Source organism: Arachis stenosperma, chromosome 6 (genome assembly GCF_014773155.1).
Source record: "Arachis stenosperma cultivar V10309 chromosome 6, arast.V10309.gnm1.PFL2, whole genome shotgun sequence".
NCBI classification, from domain to species: domain Eukaryota; kingdom Viridiplantae; phylum Streptophyta; class Magnoliopsida; order Fabales; family Fabaceae; genus Arachis; species Arachis stenosperma.
In genome coordinates, this window is record NC_080382.1 from 135,778,524 (window position 1) to 135,798,554 (window position 20,031).

A 20,031-nucleotide genomic window follows, 5' to 3' on the forward strand; every position below is an offset into this window, starting at 1 on the left:
CTCCTATGAATCTCGATATAATTGACATTGTGGCATGGTCCGTGATACCAGAAGAAGAGATGTGTCTTCTATTGTTGTATTTTTTGGCTAATTTCTTTTGGAGTAAACTAAAGCTTCTCCAGTAATTCTGGTGGCTGTTTTTCTGTTTCTCTTTATTATGTGTATGCTCCATGATATCTACTTGGTTTTGATTATTTGGCTTCTCATGGTTTTGAGTGATGCTTGATTTGTTCTGGTGTTGATTTTGGTTGGGATTTTTTTCTTTCCTACGTCCTGGGCTTTTGCCTTCAAGTTTGAGGTGGCTGTCTTATTTTTTGGATGACTCTTTTGGACTTGCAGTTTATGGTTATGCTTGTAAGTATTGTTGCCATGTTTTTCTTGATCTTGCACGTTTGCCTTGATTGGATTCTGATTGTTTTCATTTCTGTCTGCAATATTTTCTTGCATGCTCTCATTATTGTCATTAAGAGTTTCCTCTGATAAGACTTGGAATTTGGAACTATAAAAATTTTTCTTTTTTGCTCTCGCAGATTTCCCCATTTTGATTTTACTCCTTCTAGGATTTCGTTTGACCAGCATCCACGATCCAAAAGGATTCTCATTAATGGTGAGTTTATTATTTTTTTCTTTCCTCATTAATAGTAGGATTATTACTTTATTCTACTGCTGATTCTTGTGCCTCAACCTGTAATCCCTGATTTTGCGCCATAATATCCTCCCTCCCATTAAGGGTTTCCATTTCTGGTGATCCCATCAAATTACCGTTATTTTCGTCTTCTCCCCCGTGTTTTGGCATCTGGCCACCGTTCATGGCTGTCTGAAACCTTTGTTTGAGCATTTTTCCCACAAATTTTGGGCATTTTTCATCCTATGTCCGTATTGCCCACACTTAAAACATATTTGATAGAGCCCTTCGTATTCGAGCTTGAATCCTTTCTCCAGAGCCGTGAAAGAAGGTACAATTTGCTTTCTTAGATCAATTTTCACATATATGCGAGCGAATTTTCCTCTAGAATGTATTGATGTAAGCTCATCAATTTTCAACATTGTACTTAAGGCTTTTTCTACCTTTTAGAGAAAGTATTTATTGTAGAGTTCCGCGGGAAGGTTTGAAATGCTGACCCAGACAGCTACTTTGCGTATATCTATATCTTGTGGCATGAAGAGGGGTCTCCAACACTGTACTAGGAGGTAGTGATCCGGTATTATCTAAGGTCTCTCGAAGAGGACATACGAATATTCTTCTTGGTTAGACAAACGAATCAAGAAGAAGTTCTCTTCAAGATCCATGACTCGAACCACATCTTTCCTAACCCACTTTTTGAGAACCCATCTCTCTATAACTTGGAGATTGAGACTTTTACCAAGGAATTTCACTATCAGTGATAGCTTTCATGGTCTACACCAGTCATCATACTCCTCCAAAGTGACTTCAATCTTTGATTTGGGATTGAAGGAAGTCTCCAAATTTTTCCTGGCTTTCAAAGAGTCTTGATTCGACATGTACTCCTCTGCAGCCATTTTAACTATTTCTTTTGGGTCGAGATTGTCAAAACCATTGCCAATCACCATATCTCGGTAAGATGTCTTTTGGTTTATGTTTCCTCCACCAATATTCTTTTCCTGAGCCTTCGTCAGATTGGGAAGAAGATTGGTTTTTGTCTCCACAACTTTATTAATAGCATCTTCCATTATTTCTTTAATCTGTTCTTGGTTTTTTATCCTGTCCATTTTTACTTTCTTAGTGCTCATAGCTACCAGGTCTTTTTTTTTGGGAGATCTCTTTCAGTATCGTTTAAGACGATTTCAGAACTCATAGAGAGAGAAAATTTTTTTAGCGTACTTAAAAAAAGCGGTACATGTTCGTTAAAAGCCCTGAAGTACTTTTGTTAAAATTACCTATTTAAAAAAACACTTTTAACAGAAAAAATGCTAACTCATAAAGCATTCACTATACAAAAAGCCTTGAACTAGAACATGACTCTTATACCTTTTTTCTTGATTATGTAAAAAGTTCCACCATGTTGAATTGATTATCTTTTTATGGTGATAATTGAAGTACTGGGAAGGAAAACTCATACTTATTCCTTAAATCGGATCGAATCCATTTGTGGAGCTCAAGTTGGACATAATTTGAGTATGTGGATTCGCTGACTTTATTAATGGGCTAGATCGTGATCTATGTCTTGTTACTATGTCTTGTTACGAGAGACTTTTCTTTTATTGTATTTGTTATTATTAGATTTAGTATTTAGAGTCTAGATATAAATATTTTATTTTTATTTTATTAAAATTTATTATTTAAAATTTAAAATTAAAGTTTAACATTTAATTTTTAATATTTGAAATTAGTTAAATATTAGCAGAAATAATAAATTTAATTGATCACTTTAATATTAATAATATGCAAACTAAAAACAATATTTAATAGTGATACTTACAAAATTACGGGCCGTCGGCCGTCCCATGATTCACGTGCCTCTTAAGGTTAATATTCGATCATTAATGATAGTGATACCCATACTTATCTAGTTGTCTATAAAATGATGGTTGATGCTTGATAGTTGTCTTATTAATACATGGGAAAGTTTTTGGTGTAGAAACTTGTATCTGGTCTTTTAAGAACTGCGTAGAAATATTTTAATTGTGTGGTGAAAGTTGGTTTCGTGTATAAAATATTGTTTGTGTTACATGTGATCTATAAATTAATGTAATTGTAAACTGGTATAGAGTCATTCAGTTGAATTAGTAAATTTAATATTGGTTAGATTAGAATATTGATTATTGTTTTTATAACAGGCCCTTTCTAACAGAAAGTATCCAATTATATTTTTATTGGCTTAAACTATTGTAACAAAATTTTATTTGATCTATTTTTTTAATTTTATGTTTTTATTGGATGATTAAATGATAGTTGTTTGAAGTATATATTTATTCATTGACAAAAAAGCATATTTTTATTCAAGTAAAAAAAAAGAAATATATATTCATAATAATTGAGAATAAAGAAAATTTTAGTCCAAAAAAAGTAAAAAAATTCTATGTTCAAAAGAAAGTAGAAAAATATTTTTTTAATTCATTTGTTTTTTTAATAATAACCGTGAAGTTACAAATGTAATATCCTTTTTTCAAATGAAAAAATGAGGTTACTATTTAAGAAAAATTGAACTATTAGAATAGATCAATAAATGGCTAATTTTTTTTATATTGATTAAATATATGTGTAATATATTATTATTGGAAGATGAAGTATTTTTTTTTATATGGTATTTTTTTATTGATATTATTTAAATTGGACGGTCCGATTTATTTGAAGAAAAAAATAAACTACAAATCGAATGGTCCGATTTGTTTAAAAAAAATAAACTATAAATCGGAGAGTTCAATTTGTATTTTTTATTTTTTTTTATTTTTAAAAATAAAAATCAGACGGTTCGATTTTAATATTAAAAATTTTTTTATTTTCAAAAACACAAATCAGAGCATCCACCTTGTAATTATTGGTTTAAAAAATAAAACAAATTAGAGACACCAATTTGTATAAGCCATAGCAACATAAAACTTATCTCTTCTCGCATCATTCTAAGATACACCCTCTCTCTCACACATCAATAAACAGGTAGAGTAAACAAATGTTTTGAAAACAGTAGAACACATATAAAAGAGTAAAACAGATAAATTTTTAATTCTTCCAATGTCTTTTAACTATTCAATATGCTAAAAAGTTTATATATATAATATTCTTAACAAGTGTTCTAGCTAACAAGAGTGATAAAATAAAAATAGTTACAAAGTTAACCTTTCTAGTTTTTAAGAAGGAGGGTCCTAGATAAGATTAATTTATAATAAATTATTATTTTAATCTAAATTTTTTTTGATAAAATTGTTTTTTAATAAAAAATTTAAATGGTTAGTAAACAAAATAATAAAATAATAGAAAAAATTAGCAAAATAAAGATTTATAATCATATTTACTTTAAAATTCATATTTCAAAAAATCCAAAGTACTAATATCTATATTTTTATTTTCTCATTTTAGACTATTATAAACATTAATTATTCTCTACTACGAGAATCCATTAAAAACAATAAACATTAAACATAATTAAAAAATCTTAAAAATATGTAATAATTTTTATCAAATGTATATTAAAATTGGAAATAAACTATTTATAAATAAATAAAAATTATTATTAAAAGTTGCATATATGCAGATAAAAAAAGTAAATTATAACTTTTAAAAACTATTTCTAATATTTGATACACAAATAGTAAAAATCATGTATATATATGGTTATGTCACTAACTACACTAATATGAAGTATATAATAATATAAATATAAAAAATTAAAAATAAAATCTTTAAATTCAATTAATATGAAAATTGGAATGAAATTTTGGGCTTTTTATTTAAATAGTTTTTTATTTATCAATTTAAATTGAGATAAAAAAATTTATTAATTTGTGTATTGAGTCTCATCTTTGTAATAAAAGACTGACAAAAACCACATTTGTATAGTGTTTGGTGACTGTTGTATGATGAAACGAGGTGTGTTTAATGCCTAATTATCTGTGCTTATAAAGTGGTATCTTCTTATCATAGCAATTCACATTTTAAAATATTATTGATTCGTTGTAAAATAAATAAAAAAAATAAGAAATTAATAATTTTCATACTATTGGATATGGATTAGTAACAATTAAATTTGTTTTCACGTGATTAATAAATCAATGAAATTAAGCATATAAAGGATGTGATTTTAATATTGAGAAGACTTAACATGTGACTTGTAAAGATTTATAATAAATTAATATATAAAAAATAAAAATAATAAAATTTATATTAAAAATTTAAATAAATAAAAACAAAATAAAAAATAGAAAAGATAGACTATAATAACATTTAATCATGGTTTATAATTTATCAAAGAATCAAAGAGTAGAAATATTACATCATAGAAAGAAAAAAAAATAAAATGTATTACTATAAAGTTATCTAATAAAAAAATAATTGGTAAAAAAAATGAATTTTTTTCTAATATATATAATCTTTTCCAATAATAAAATAAGAACAGAATTTTAATTTTTATATTAAAAATGAAATTTGATATATATTCTAATCAAATTAAATAATTAATTAATTATAATTAATGTATTTTAATAAATAAAGTAATTTAAATAAAAATATTTTAAAAAAATAATTAAATTTATTAGTTGATACAAATAATTAGTATAGTTAATTTAATGTATTGAATTAAAAGAAATAAATAAAAAATAATTTATTGAATTAATTAGTTTATATAATTAATTCATTTTAATTATTTGAATTTAATAAATTAAAAATAAATAAAAAATACTCTGTAAAATATACTACTTTACCTTTATTATTAAGTGTAAAAATATAATTTTAATATAATATAATATAATAGATAATAGATGATACATAGATAAGTTTGTCCTTGTAAAAAAAAAAATTATTTTTTCAAATTGAAATCATATCTGAAGAGGCAAAAGTCATTTTTTAAAAGGATCATTTTATCAAAATTATTTTTTTTAACAGGCCAAAATAACAATTCAGTAATTAATATATATTGATATTTTCTTTTGAAAATAAGTACTTTTTATTTTCTAAGCTTATCAAGAACTTAATGTATTTAGACAAGTTCTTTAGATGAATCAACATAGCAAAAGATATTAATTTTGGAATCAACCTAAAAAAGAAAAAATATTCATTTTGAGAAAGAAGCAGCAAGAAGAGCAAGTATAAAAAAGTGAGAGGGAAATGGATAAAGGGCAGGTTTCAAGTATTGGTGGTTGTTGGAAGATGAGTAGAAGTAGAAGCAGAAGCAGGTGTTGGTTAGTTGGGATCTTGATTTTGTTAGCGAGAGTGTTAGGAGGAAATGGGTACCCATCTGAGGATCTGGTGGTCAACCTTCCTGGACAACCCAAAGTTGACTTCAACCAATATGCTGGCTATGTTGATATTGATTCCAACCATGGAAGAAGCCTCTTCTACTATTTTGTTGAAGCTGCTTTTCATCCTCACAATAAGCCCCTCACTCTTTGGCTCAATGGAGGTTAGTTGCATTGCTGCTCCTCTCTTTTTCTTTTCTTATTTTTGTCTTATGTTCTTCTGTGTTCTTTGCTTCATTTTCTTTTATTTTATTTGTCTATATGTTTAAGTTAGTTTTGTGGTATCTAACTATCTATCTTGTGAGTTGAATAAAATATCTTGTTTGATTCCATTGTGTGCACCTTTCACGGATCCCGTTGGTTAATCACTTGAGGACAAAAGCTTTCTCCAAACACAGTTTTATTATTTCTTTATTTCTTTATTCAAACATGTCCCAACTTATCCCATCATAAAACTTTTACACAGATATTATTCATATATTTTTTTGTTGAAATGTTTTATGTATTCATTTGTATTATCTTTTTTAATATTAAAATTTGATTTTCTTTTTTGGTATGACTATTAACTAATATATGGTCGATTGGAATATCAAATACTTTACATTAATTCATTTCTTAGATTTCAAGTCCCCACATATAAAAAAACCAAAGATTGTTGCGTAACTGATTTGGTAGCTGATTTTTGTGTACACGTAGCGTAATTGATTGTTGTTATACTTGTAGTATTGTATTTGCAATTATGTATATTATGTCTTAAGGAGTGTTCTTACACTATGCATAATACATGAAACCATTTCAGCTAAGTTTTCATCATCCTTTTTGGTTCAGGTCCAGGGTGTTCTTCCATTGGAGGAGGTGCATTTACTGAATTGGGACCCTTTTTTCCTAAAGGAGATGGACGTGGTCTAAGAAGAAATTCCAAGTCATGGAACAAAGGTATCAACATATAGAACAAAAGTAGTGTCATAGTTTATGATAATGGAGATTTTCTGTCTACATTGATTGGTGATATTAAATTTTTGATAATCATAGCATCCAACCTTCTGTTTGTGGAGTCTCCTGCTGGAGTTGGTTGGTCATACTCAAATACAACTTCGGATTATAATGCTGGGGATGCGTCCACCGGTAAGGAGTTGCCTGTTTCAAATTCTTCGATTTCGTCTAATATTCTTAATACTCTTGTTTGATATAAATTTTTAATTTAAAGATTAGAACTGTGTCATATGTGTTGTGGCGTTTCTAAAGAGGTTCTGAACAAGAGAGACACGTGTGGTGGATGAGTTTCGTCGAGTGTCAGTGTTAGTGTTAGCTTCTCAATGGAGTGTTTGTACTCCTTATGATAACAAGCTAGAAAAAGATAAAAAAATGTATGAGATTAACAATTTGAAAGTCCTTGATCCGAATGGACTTTCTGAAAAGTTTAGTTTTTGATTATACATTTGTACACATGTTTTCTTGATTTTGCAGCCAATGATATGTATTTGTTCATGCTGAAATGGTACGAGAAGTTCCCATCATACAGATCAAGAGAGCTGTTCCTCACAGGAGAAAGCTATGCAGGTTCTGGATATTGTTTTATTCAATTGATAAAAGCACTTAAAATTTTCTTTGCAGTTCTTTAAAAGTTTAAGCTATTAGGTAGAGGGATACAATTCCCTCATGCAATGCAAGAGACTCTCTTTAGGCTTGAAGCATGGATTATACACTAGTCCATTTTTTGTCCTGTGCTGAAATTTTATTTTTATTGAGAAAAATAGAGTAACAAGGATTGAGTTCTAGAATTTTTGGTCGTAAAAGCTCTGATACATATTGTAAAACCATCTCTCCTGAACAAAGGTACACGAATGGTTATATGTCTAACAAATGAGATAATTGTATTTATAAGAATTTAGAGATAAAGGATGGCTATGTGCATTACTTTAATGCCTCCACGTTTTCGTGTTCTTATATTGTTTCTGGTTTCCTGTTGCCTTAGTCTCATGAGAAATCTGATAATCTTCCACAGGACACTACATACCACAGTTAACTAATGCTCTACTGGATCATAATGCTCGTTCGACTGGTTTCAAATTCAACATTAAAGGGGTTGCTGTAAGATTCAATTCATTTGATACATGTTTACTCTTTAGGCATAATTTCAGGACAAGTTTTTGTTCATCTTACTTTTGCATTGGTTTTTGCTTGTTAGATTGGAAACCCACTTCTAAGACTTGATCGCGATATACCAGCAACATACGAATACTTTTGGTCCCATGGAATGATTTCAGATGAAGTTGGACTTGCTATTATGAATGATTGCGACTTCGATGATTATGTGTATGAAAATCCTCACAATGTTTCTCAATCATGCACCAACGCCATACGCGAAGCGAATAGTATAGTGGGAGATTATATAAATAACTATGATGTGATTCTTGATGTTTGTTATCCATCCATTGTGGAACAAGAGTTGAGATTGAAAAAAATGGTATGCTTCTCTTCTGCCTCTATCATAATAGTCTAATTTTGATGAGTTCATAGAATAATTTTCTTGAATGTGCATCTTTTTGGTCTAAAGAGTTTTCTTAGGCATATTATGAACTTTCTCTCTTGAAAGCGCAAACTATTGGATAGAAATATGAATGATTTTATCTCTAATATTAAACTGATCGTGGCTGTGCACAAACGCAGGCTACGAAAATAAGTGTAGGTGTTGATGTCTGTATGAGTTTCGAAAGGCGATTTTACTTCAACCTTCCTGAGGTTCAGAAGGCCCTCCATGCAAATCGCACCAAACTTCCTTATAGCTGGTCCATGTGTAGTCAGTGAGTAACACATACTTCACCATAACTACAACTTTATTTCCTTGTCTCAAATAGAAGAGAAAAGCAACTATCTACGTGTTCTGTATTCACCGAAAATCAGTCACAAAAAATACAAAATATACATTGAAAATAAATTAAACAACATATGTATTTATATACAAATACATGGTAGCTAATTTGGTGGCTGATTTTTTGTGCGTACATAGTATTTTTGAAAGAGAAGTAATATTATTTAGTACTAGCAATAGAATATGCCTATGATTCTTATTTATCAGAGAACAATCTTTATATCTATCTAGTAGTTGTGTATTTGTGCTTCTATCATATGTAGATATAACACTAGTCACTTTTTGATGTGTGTGTATGTGTGCAGAGTTCTAAACTATAGCGAAACTGATGGTAACATCAACATCCTTCCAATTCTCAAAAGGATAGTTCAAAACCATATCCCAATATGGATTTTCAGGTATATTTAATTCAAAATGCTCTTGTTATGCATGCATTTTTTGGTGGTTGATTTTTTGTGTTCATGAAAAGTTTGATTATTCTACTATAAAACTGTTTGATTACTTTCATGTGCAATGTTTGATTGTTTTGGTAGTTGATTTCTCTATTGGAAAAATAAAAACATGCTTATACATATATAAATATGTAATTTTCTGACTGTTATTATAAATTGTAGAGATTATTGTTTTTTAATTGTGGTTTAATTGTTCGCCAATGAGCTATAGCTCAAATGGCATAATCTCTTGATACTCATTTAGAGATTGCAAGTTCGAATCTCCCTATTTTTAGTTAAAAAAAAATTGTGGTCTAATTGTTGATGGTCAAATGATGACAGTGGCGACCAAGATTCGGTTGTGCCGTTGTTGGGATCTCGAACGCTAATTCGTGAGCTAGCTCACGAATTACACATGAAGGTTACAGTTCCTTATGGAGCTTGGTTCCACAAAGGCCAGGTATGTAAGCTGTTTCCTTTTCAGTTTCAGGCATTTCATAAGCCATATGCATATGGCGCCAAAGTTAGTTAGTGGAAGTTAAGTGTTAGCTATGTTATTCTATTAGCATTCAAATCTCTCCTTCTCAAAACAAATATTGTGTTTCATTATATTAGACAGAAATTAAAATAAGAATATTTTAAAAAGGTCAAATGGGAATATTAGAAGAAAAAAAAGTGACATTTTGGGAATGTAATTTCATTAGTAATGCCAATGAACCAACTTTTTTCAGCTAATATCAGTTATATTTTTTAAAATTATTTTGTTTATTTTAAATTCTAAATTTTAAATCTTTAATTCTAGACAATAAATCATAAACCCTAAAGAAAAGTTAGTTAATTTTAACTAACAAAAAGTTGATTCCTTATACTTTCTCTTTAAGTAACAAGTCAATTTCCTCTGTCAATCAAAGTATCAAGCATCATTTATCCCCTGTATCCCCTTCTCTACTGCCTTGGAACATTAACCAAATGCAATCCAAAACTTTGTGCATTTAATTTGCATTTTCATTTTCTGTTATGTTTTTCGTTTTTAGAATTTTGATAAAAAAAAAAAAGAGAAAACATGATTTTTATTTTCTTTTAACTATTTTTCCTTTTTCTTTCACTAAATCCCCAAAACAGAAAATATTAAAAATAAAAATAGAAAATAAAAACGCAAACTAAACACAATTGTTTTTCGCTCATCTATCTTCACAACATATCTACTCTTTCTCATATATTGACTCGACTCAGTCCATTTGCTATGGAAAAAAAGTGAGTAGAAAAAACATTTTGTATTTGGGCATGAAAGAAGATTTGATTGTTGTGATGGTGTTGGGTTGAATATAGGTTGGAGGTTGGGTGACAGAATATGGGAATTTGTTGACTTTTGCAACTGTAAGAGGAGCTGCTCACATGGTTCCTTACTCACAACCTTCAAGAGCATTGCTTTTATTCACTTCATTTCTGCGTGCTACCAGGTTGCCAAATACCACGGGTCCTTCCATTCATCATTAAGGACATCAAATTACTAATTTCTTCTTCTTTGGGGCCTCAAATTTGGCCATAAATTACAAGACAAAATATATTGCTCTTAAGTTGAACCACCCTGATAACTAGTTGGTTCTTATAATTCTTTTTAATTTAAATGCAAATGAAAAAAATATTTTAATCCTTGTTCCATTTTTTTATGTTGGTCATTTACATAGAAATAAAATTACGAAATTTTATTGGTAGAAAGATTTTTTTTTAAAACATGTTTTAATGAAAATTGCATCAAAATTTTATTTAGTCTTTTTCGTATTATATATCCCATATTTGATCATTTTTATAGGACTAATTGTATTTCAAAACTTTCTTGTTATTTTTATCCGCATTTGAAACTTTTTCTGGTGTAAAGTTGTTTATTCCTAAATTTTCATCTCATGTTGAGTTAGATGAGGGGAAAAATATGTTAGAATTGGTGACAATTTATTTTTTAAGATGGTTATTTCTATATAAATAATTTTATGTGAAAATAATACTATAAATTGTTAGATGATTTAGTCAAATATATTCTGTTAAATATGTTAAATTATATAACGATTTATAATATCACATTTACATAAAAGGTATCTTTATAAAAATATCTGTTATTTTTTAAATGGGATAATAATTGGTGTAATGCAGAATATAGATGCACGCATATATACTACTAAATTCTAGAAAATTCTAAAAAAATTTAGAAAACTCTAAAAAATCTTAAAAAATCATAAAAATTCCAACTTAATTTTTGCATATTGAGAGACCAATTAAAAGAAAATTCTTTAAGAGTATTTCAGATTTTGCACAAAACTCATCAATCTTTCTTTTGAACAAGTATGTACTTATTTTGGTTCGAGTCTCGCATGCAGTCTTAACCTAGAAGGACATTTTAACCACATTAGGCCTGAATACCTTTAAATATAATATAATATTTAACTTAACTTTTATATTTTGTTAACAGTAAAAAGAGTTAGAGTTTCTTAGTGCTCTGTTAGGGTTTCTTAACGGAGTTCCTATTGTCGTTAAGGCTACATTGTCAACGTCAATTAAATCTCAATACAAGTTTCCGTAATCTGCATGGCTGAGACAATGAGGGATGAAGATTGGACCGAGAAAGACAACCGGAAAGGAGGTAGGAATGTGATTCTACTGGAAGAGGCAGACATATCAGAAGGTATTAACGCTTGCTCCAATAGTCTCTATGGCAGACTCTTTGCTTCCAAAACCTTCTCAATTGGAACCATAGGGAATGCTTTAAAGGCTATATGGGAAAACCCGGAAGGATTTAGCGTGAGTGATAAAGGGGATAATTCCTTCCAATTCTTTTTTAATAAAGAAGTGGATGTCTTGCGTGTTGAACGTGGTTCTCCATGGCTATTCAAAGATTATGTGCTCCATGTCAAGAGATGGAAGGAAGATCAGAACTATGATGAAGAGATTATTTCCAATTTTTCAGTTTGGGTTCAATTTTGGGGTTTGCCAGAATCGTTTAAAACCCTCGAAGTTGGACGTAAATTGGGAGAAAAATTGGGCACAGTGTTGGAGGTAGGTAAATTTCAGATGCGAGGCAGAGAAACTAGGATTGTGAAGATCAAAATCAATATTGATACTGCTAGGCAAGTGAGAGATCAGTTAATAGTGGCAGGACCTAATAAAAAGGAGGTAGAAGTGGCACTACGCTATGAGAGACTTAGAAAGTTCTGTACCTATTACGCAAAATTGGGGCACGAGGTGAAAAACTGCCATGATCTGCTGAAGGACACAGAGAGTGATATAGTAAAAGAGGATGACATTTGCGAATGGGTTAAAGCCAGCCAAGTGGGAACGCGAATCTACTCTGAAGGAGAAAGAGCATTCAACAACTCAACCCAAAACCAGAATAAGGCCACTCAATGTAAGAAAAAATCGGTCTTAAACTGCTTATTGGAAGAATTTGCAGGGATGTCAATGCAAGAAGGGAAACAAAGTTTGAAACCACAAGACACTGGTAATAGGGCAGCACCTGAGTCACCTCAATCAGCCAACTCTAGAACAGAATGCATGGAGGTTATCATAGCTGGTCAGTCCAATACCAAGGAGGATGAAGAGCAGCTTATGCAATTCGCTATTGGGCAGTGTCTCATCACAGAGAAAGGTAGGAAGTGGAAAAGGTTAGCAAGACAAGGTGCTGCAGAGTCAGATACTAAAAGTGAACCCAAAAAAAGGTTGATGAGCGGTATAACTGAAGGATCTACAAAGAAAGCAAGAATAGAGGATGAAAATGCAGTTGAAGAGATGGTGGAGGGTGCCAGCCTACAAATGGCACCCAAGGCGCCATGAGAACTATAGTTTGGAATTGTCGGGGTTTGGGGAGACCCCTGACAATTCACACCTTAAAAGGGATCTGTAAATCCCACTCTCCCGAGATTGTGTTTATAAGTGAAACAAAGAACCAATCTCGACAGGTGGAAGCAAAACTTCGGGTATGCGGCTACGAAAACTGGCATATTGTTAACCCGGCAGGAGTGGCAGGAGGACTTGTGCTAGCTTGGAAGGACAGCATCAGTGTTTAAATTATTAGCAGTGGAGAATTCTTTGTGGCAGCCGAAATTAAGGAAGTTGGAAGCAGTGAGGTATGGGCGTTCATTGGTGTCCATTTGAGTTGTTCGGAACAAATTCGATCCTTACAGTTTGAGGAGCTTACAACAATGAGCCAACACCTAGAAGGAAAAGTGGTAATAGCAGGCGATTTTAATGCTATAACAAGCCAAGCGGAAAAGGAGGGTGGAGGCCAAAAATCAGCAACCACCATTGCAACATTCACTAATTTTATTGACAGTAACGAATTAGTGGATATTGAAATGGTGGGGCACCCTTTCACGTGGACAAATCGAAGACAAGGAGAGGATTTGGCGAAGGAGAGGCTTGACCGCTATTTAGTTGGGATGAAATGGAAGTTGAAGTTTCCGAATGCAGTGGTGCACAGGCTCACAGAGTCAGGCTCGGATCATGCTCCACTTTTGATGGAAACCGAACCTCAATCTTGGCATAGTAAAAGGCGGTTTAAATACCAGGAACGTTGGTGTGGAGAAGAGGATGTCAAGAGAATTGTCAGTGAAGTGTGGAGAATGGAAGTTGTAGGCTCAGCTATGTTCTCCTTGGCCCAAAAGTTGAAAGTTTGTAGACATAGACTAGTTCAATGGCAGAAAACTCACAAAGCAAACTCTCGAAAAGAAATTGAGGACCTTCAAGCTAAACTAGAGGAGTTGCGGGTGGCTGGAATCAATGGGGGAGAGGAGGTTACCAGTTTGGAGAAGAAGTTGGAGCTGGCATATTTGAAAGAAGAGAGCTATTGGCGAGAAAAATCTAGAGTCAAGTGGCTAAAAGAAGGAGATCAGAACACTAGATTCTTTCACCAGAAATTTCAATCAAGGATGCGAAGGAACAGAATTTGGAGATTAGTGGGGAGGGACAATGAGATTGCATCGAAACCGGAGGATATTGCAAAGATAGCTGAAGACTACTTTTGCGATATTTTTACTTCTTCTTGTTCGGCTGATCCGAATCGATACTTAGAGGATTTGGAGCCAAAGGTTACAACTTCCATGAACCGTAGGCTCCAAAGGCCAGTAACTATGGACGAGGTCAAAAGAGCTACATTTAGTGTTCACGCTCAGAGTGCTCCTGGTGATGACGAGTTTACAGCTAGGTTTTTTCACTTTTTTTGGGATGTAGTTGGAGGTGACGTTTTTAAGGCAGCAAGAAGTTTCTTTCACAGTGGCAGAATTCTAAAAAGCTTCAATCATACTCAAATTTGTTTGATTCCAAAGGTGCCAGATGCCAATGACATGACTCAGGTACGACCGATCAGCTTGTCTTCATTTATGTATAAAATTATTTCTAAAGTTATGGTGCATCAATTACAAGGTATTATGAATAAAATTATAAGCCCAAATTAGAGTGCGTTTCTCAAAGGTAGACTCATTTCAGATAATATCCTAATTGCCCACGAATGTATGCACTATTTGAAAAATAAGAGAAGTGGGGCAGAGCATGAGATGGCTATTAAACTAGACATGAGCAAGGCTTATGATAGGGTCGAATGACATTTTTTATGGTATATTATGGATAAGCTGGGCTTTGATGCTAAATGGATTAACTGGACTAAGGAATTGGTAACGACTGTTTCTTACTCTGTCGTTGTGGAAGGTCAACCTTTTGGCTATTTTAGGCCAAATAAGGGCATCCGACAGGGTGACCCCTATCTCCATATCTCTTTCTTTTTTGTGCAGAAGGGCTTTTCTTCTTGCTACACAAGGCAGAGCAAAACATATTAATTCAAGGAGTTCAAGTTAATCGGAGATGCCAAACAGTTAATCACCTTTTGTTTGCTGATGATTCAATCCTTTTTTGCAAGAGCGCACCTAATACAAGTCAAAGTATTCTAGAATTGCTAGAGATCTATGAGGGTTTCAGTGGGCAAAAAGTCAATCTGAATAAGTCAGCTATCTTTTTTAGTCACAACACACCTCAGAACACAAGACTAGCAATTGCTCAGACACTAAATATTGAACATATCGGAGCACAAGACAAATACCTGGGACTGCCCTCTATAGTTCAAAAATCAAAGAAAGCAACCTTTGGAGCTATCAAGGATAAAGTTCAGAAGAGGATTATGGGTTGGAAAAGAAGTCTATTGTCATCAGGTGGTAGGCACACGCTATTGAGAGCGGTGGGGGAGGCAATTCCTATTTATACACTCTCTTGTTTCAAGCTCCCGGACACGCTGTTGACTGAGATTCATAGCATGCTCTCGCAATTTTGGTGGGGTCAAAAAGGCGCAGAACGAAGAATGGTTTGGATTAAATGGGACACAATGACAAGACCGAAGAAAGATGGCGGGCTGGGGATCAAGGACCTAAGGGCGCAAAAATTGGCTTTATTGGGAAAACAATGTTGGCGTCTAATGAAATACCCTAATTCTACTCTATCAAGAATGCTCAAAGCTAAATATTTTAGATATACAGATTTCCTACATACAGAGATAGGAAGCGTACCGTCGTGGGGCTGGAGAAGTGTTCTTGAAGGGCGCAAGGTGATCGAGAAAGGCTTGTTATGGAAAATAGGCTCTGGCACTAATGCTCACATCTTCCATGACCCCTGGCTCCCACCACCAGTGCCCTTTAATGTTCCTCAAAATGCACTCACAATCCCGCCAGATCTGCAAGTGTATTACGTTAGTACGTTACTAAATCCTGATAGAAGCTGGAATAGAAATCTGATTGAGTCGATTTTTTCAGTTGATATATGCAATAAAATTTTTTCAATCAAACCAACAGAGGAGGAGGATGAAGTTAATTGGTGCTGGACAAAATCTGGTATATATGAAGTTGGGTCAAGATACAAAATTACTTATGGATTCTTTCATTCTCCTACTTCATTGAGGCCCCAGAACATACACAACAGAGTCTGGAATAGCATTTGGGAGTTGAAATTACCACATAAAATTAAGATTTTTTTATGAAAAAGTCTTCATGAAAAGCTTCCAATGTTGCAACAAGTCCACAGCCGGTTCGTATCCACTCCTGCCACTTGTCCAAGATGCATGTTGAAGGCTGAATCAATTTCTCATGCTTTGTTCCAATGCCCCCTATCTTCAATAATATGGAGATTAAGCTTAATAACCCCTGACCTATGGATGAGAGAAGAAAAGACATTTTTCAATTGGTGGCAACGAGTCTTATCCTAGGCAGCGGCTCAATTAGACGGTAGACAAAAGACCCTCCTCATAGCGGCGCTGTGTTGGAGCACTTGGAAAGCGAGGAATTTGTGTGTTTTTGAGAAGGTAATAAGCCCGGCACCAGAGATAGTGAAAGAAGCCAGCAATTTAGTGCGTGAACTCGTGAGCCATACCTGATAGATGCTGCTAATTTTCTTTACTCTTACTTTACCCTTCTTTAAGCTCTTAGTCTTTCAGTCACAGTTAGTGATAAATGAGAATACCCAATTCTTTTGTACTTTCTTATGGAAACACTTTTATTTTATATTAATAAAATAATATTTATCTTTGAAAAAAAAAACAGTAAAAAGAGTTAATATAAGACAATAGATGTATTAGCTATATACTCTAAGGTTTATTTCTTAGTAATTGTTAAGATGTCTTAAACATAGTGTCTAATTTGCCAAGAAAGATAATTAGTTATTATTTAATGAATTTTAAATATTAATTTTTTTTTACTTTAGAAAATAATTTAGATAATTTAGGTATCAAAATAAAAAACACTATAAAATTGATTTTATTTCTTTTTTTTTTGACAATTCTTCTAGCGTTATTTTAGAACCTTCTAAATCTGAATGTAATATTTGTTTCTAAGACTGAAGACTAAAATTTTATTGATTTTTTTTAAAAAATATTTTTATTTATTTATTTTTTTTAAATATACCTCTTAATTTTTATATTTATTTTAAACTAAATATACTATTTAAACATAATTTGATTCAATATATTTTATACTAAACGTAATAAAAATACTTAATTTAGTCTCTGTCTTTTTGTTCGAATTTCTTTTAAAACGTTGGTTAAAAGATAAGAAGGATGGCAAACTATTTCATGCAACTCTCCATAATAGCTCCATCATGACTGTGGCTGACTAGCTGTTGCCAAAATTAACTTTTATTTGCCAAATTTTCAGTAATCATTTTTCAAAATAATGATTTGAGACGCTAATATGCTAAATAATCAAACCTTTTTTTAGGACAGTTATAATATACAGATGTAAATTTATATAAAGTTAAAGAGATTTTTTTTGTTCATGCATTTTTTGACACGTGTCTATCCTTTTGTAAATGAAAGTTGGCTTTTAGCTTTAGCTTTATGTCACGGTAAATTTTTAGAAGGTTAGATTTAACAGTGTTTGTATAGATTTTTGGAGTGTTTGAGAATACTCTAGATGGTTATGGAACGTTCTAGAATGTCCTAGAAGTTCCTGGAATACCCTAGAAGGTTCTAGAAGGCTCTAGAAGATCATAGAATATTCTAGAAGAGTGTGGATTGATATAAAAGTATGAAGAGTTGTATGGAACAATCTAGAAGTATTTAGAAAGTAGTGGTAGTATAGATATTTATAAGGAAGGTTCTAGATGATTAATCTAGACCATTGATTAGATTTAATCCTAACCATCCATTGAGGAGGTGGATGGCTATAAATAGGAGGTAAGAGTTAGGGTGAGGGTGTGTGAATCATTTGTAACCACACTTGAGTACTAAAGTGTTCTTCCACCAAAGCTTCCTTTCTCTTGTGTTCTCTTGTGTTCTTAGCTTTCTTGCTAAGTATTGAGGGTTAGGCTGACTTGGTCTTAGCTCAAGAGGTTGAGTAAGTCCGAGTGCCGGCACGGTAGCGTTGGAGTGTGTCCAAGGCCGTGACAATTTGGTATCAGAGCCTGGTTCGAGAGGGAGCACAAGTGGTTTGTGGGTATGGCTTCAAATATCACCATGGAGCATGTTGAGTCACAAAGGGGAAGGGATACTATTCCTTCTCAATGGGGAGGCAAGAAGGTACGTTCTTCAAGTGAGCCTAGAGGTAAGGACTCTAACTTCTTAGAAGAAAGAGTTTCTATGTTGGAAAATGTTCTATCCTCTATGGATGAGCGGTTCCAAAGGATAGAACATGACAAGGAGACCCTCGAGGCTCACGTGTTAGGAGAACTAGATGCTTTCAAAGAAAGCATGCTCCAAATCGAAGAGAAGCTTGAGAATTCCTTGAAGCTATTTGAGGAAGTTCGAGTTTGGTTCGAGGAGGCAAAATCTCGACCAACCATTATAAGGGAGACGACAAAGATTGATCTCCCCAAGCCAAAGGAATTCAAGGGCGTAAGGGACGCTCGCGAGGTGGAGAACTTCCTATGGCAAATGGAGAGGTACTTCGAAGGCCAAGGGGTGGTCGAAGAAGCAATAAAGGTACGCACTGCAGCTCTCTACCTTTCTGATAATGCCACTTTGTGGTGGAGGAGAAAGTGCGTAGATATGGAGAAGGGTACTTGCAACATAACCACATGGGAAGATTTCAAAAGGGAGTTGAAAAGACAATTCTTCCCTGAAAATGTGGTTTATGAAGCAAGGAAGAAGTTGAGGGAGTTGAAGCACAAGAGTACAATTAGTGACTACGTAAAGGAGTTCACTACTCTTACACTTCAAATCCCCAACTTAGCATCAGAGGATGCATTGTTCTTCTTCATTGATGGACTCCAACCTTGGGCAAAGCAAGAACTACAAAGAAGGAATGTTAAGGATGTCGATGAGGCCATCGTGGTGGCCGAATCACTCACTGAGTATCATAGGGGAGACTCTAAACCCAAGTCTTCCTCCAAGCCTAGTTCTGCTAAAGGTGGGGGAGACAAGGGAAAGAGTTTCTCAATCAAGAAGGAAGGAAAATACTCTTCAAAGAAAGAGTACGAGAAAAAGAAGAAGGCTTTCGTGCCCAAAGGAGGATGCTTCGTGTGCAAGGGGCCACACCAAATGAAGGACTGTCCCAAGTTAGGGACTCTGGCATCTATCGCCAAGGAACGAGAGGCCCAAACTCAAGTAACTGAATGTGTTGGATCCATCCAACACATAAATGCTGTGAAGGGCAAAGAGGCAAGTACTGCAGAAAAGAAAGGCTTGATGTATGTCAAAGCCTTTATCAATGAAAAACCTGTCATGGCTATGATCGACACTAGTGCTACACACAACTTCATCACGCCTGATGAAGCAAAGAGGCTTGGGTTGAAGATCACCGAAAAGAATGGTTGGTTCAAACCCGTGAACACCAAGGGTGAACCCCTTAAGGGAGTAGCAAAAGGGGTTGAGATGACTCTTGGTTCTTGGAAGGGCCTTGTAGATTTCTCAGTAGCACCCATGGATGATTTTAAAATAGTCATCGGACTCGATTTGCAAAGGAAGGCAAATATAATACCTATGCCATACTACGACGTAGTATGCATCATGGAGAAAGGGTCTCCATGCATGGTCCCTACAGTCTCTAAAGTTGGAGGACCACCGATACTCTCCGCTATGCAACTCAAGAAAGGGTTCAAGAAGGGAGAGATTACATATTTGGCTCTACTACAAGAGGAGTTAACACTTGAGAGAGAAGACGTTCCTCTCGAAATCAAGGAAGTCCTTGAAGAAAATAAGGATGTGATGCCTTCCGAGTTGCCAAAACAACTACCACCTAGGAGGAAGGTGGACCACAAGATTGAATTGGAGTTAGGAGCAAAGCCACCCGCCTCAACACCGTATAGAATGGCACCGCCAGAACTCGAGGAGTTGAAGAAGCAACTTAAGGATTTGCT

The 20,031-nt window shown here is 33.4% G+C and overlaps 2 protein-coding genes across 2 annotated transcripts; both read left to right on the forward strand.

Annotated features, from left to right (window-relative positions):
• The first annotated feature begins 5,633 nt into the window (after positions 1–5,633).
• LOC130933078 (serine carboxypeptidase-like 42) lies at positions 5,634–10,863 on the forward strand. The gene is made up of 10 exons (XM_057862586.1): positions 5,634–6,077; positions 6,742–6,849; positions 6,946–7,038; positions 7,381–7,473; positions 7,919–8,004; positions 8,102–8,380; positions 8,584–8,717; positions 9,091–9,183; positions 9,559–9,676; positions 10,546–10,863. Exons 1-10 carry the CDS (start codon positions 5,783–5,785, stop codon positions 10,711–10,713), a joined length of 1,467 nt encoding a protein of 488 aa, XP_057718569.1. The 5' UTR covers positions 5,634–5,782; the 3' UTR covers positions 10,714–10,863.
• Positions 10,864–13,406: 2,543 nt separating this feature from the next.
• On the forward strand, positions 13,407–16,615 carry LOC130934726 (uncharacterized). The gene is made up of 3 exons (XM_057864267.1): positions 13,407–14,555; positions 15,116–15,934; positions 16,448–16,615. Exons 1-3 carry the CDS (start codon positions 13,407–13,409, stop codon positions 16,613–16,615), a joined length of 2,136 nt encoding a protein of 711 aa, XP_057720250.1.
• Positions 16,616–20,031: the final 3,416 nt, after the last annotated feature.

Coding starts and splice junctions, on each gene's coding strand:
- LOC130933078 (XM_057862586.1), top strand. CDS start 5,783: ATGGATAAAGGGCAGGTTTCAAGTATTGGTGGTTGTTGGAAGATGAGT. Junction 7,039..7,380: donor TGCTGGGGATGCGTCCACCG/GTAAGGAGTTGC, acceptor TTGATTTTGCAG/CCAATGATATGTATTTGTTC. Junction 7,474..7,918: donor CACAGGAGAAAGCTATGCAG/GTTCTGGATATT, acceptor AATCTTCCACAG/GACACTACATACCACAGTTA.
- LOC130934726 (XM_057864267.1), top strand. CDS start 13,407: ATGAGCCAACACCTAGAAGGAAAAGTGGTAATAGCAGGCGATTTTAAT. Junction 14,556..15,115: donor ATGCCAATGACATGACTCAG/GTACGACCGATC, acceptor CTTTTTTGCAAG/AGCGCACCTAATACAAGTCA. Junction 15,935..16,447: donor CAGATCTGCAAGTGTATTAC/GTTAGTACGTTA, acceptor GTCTTATCCTAG/GCAGCGGCTCAATTAGACGG.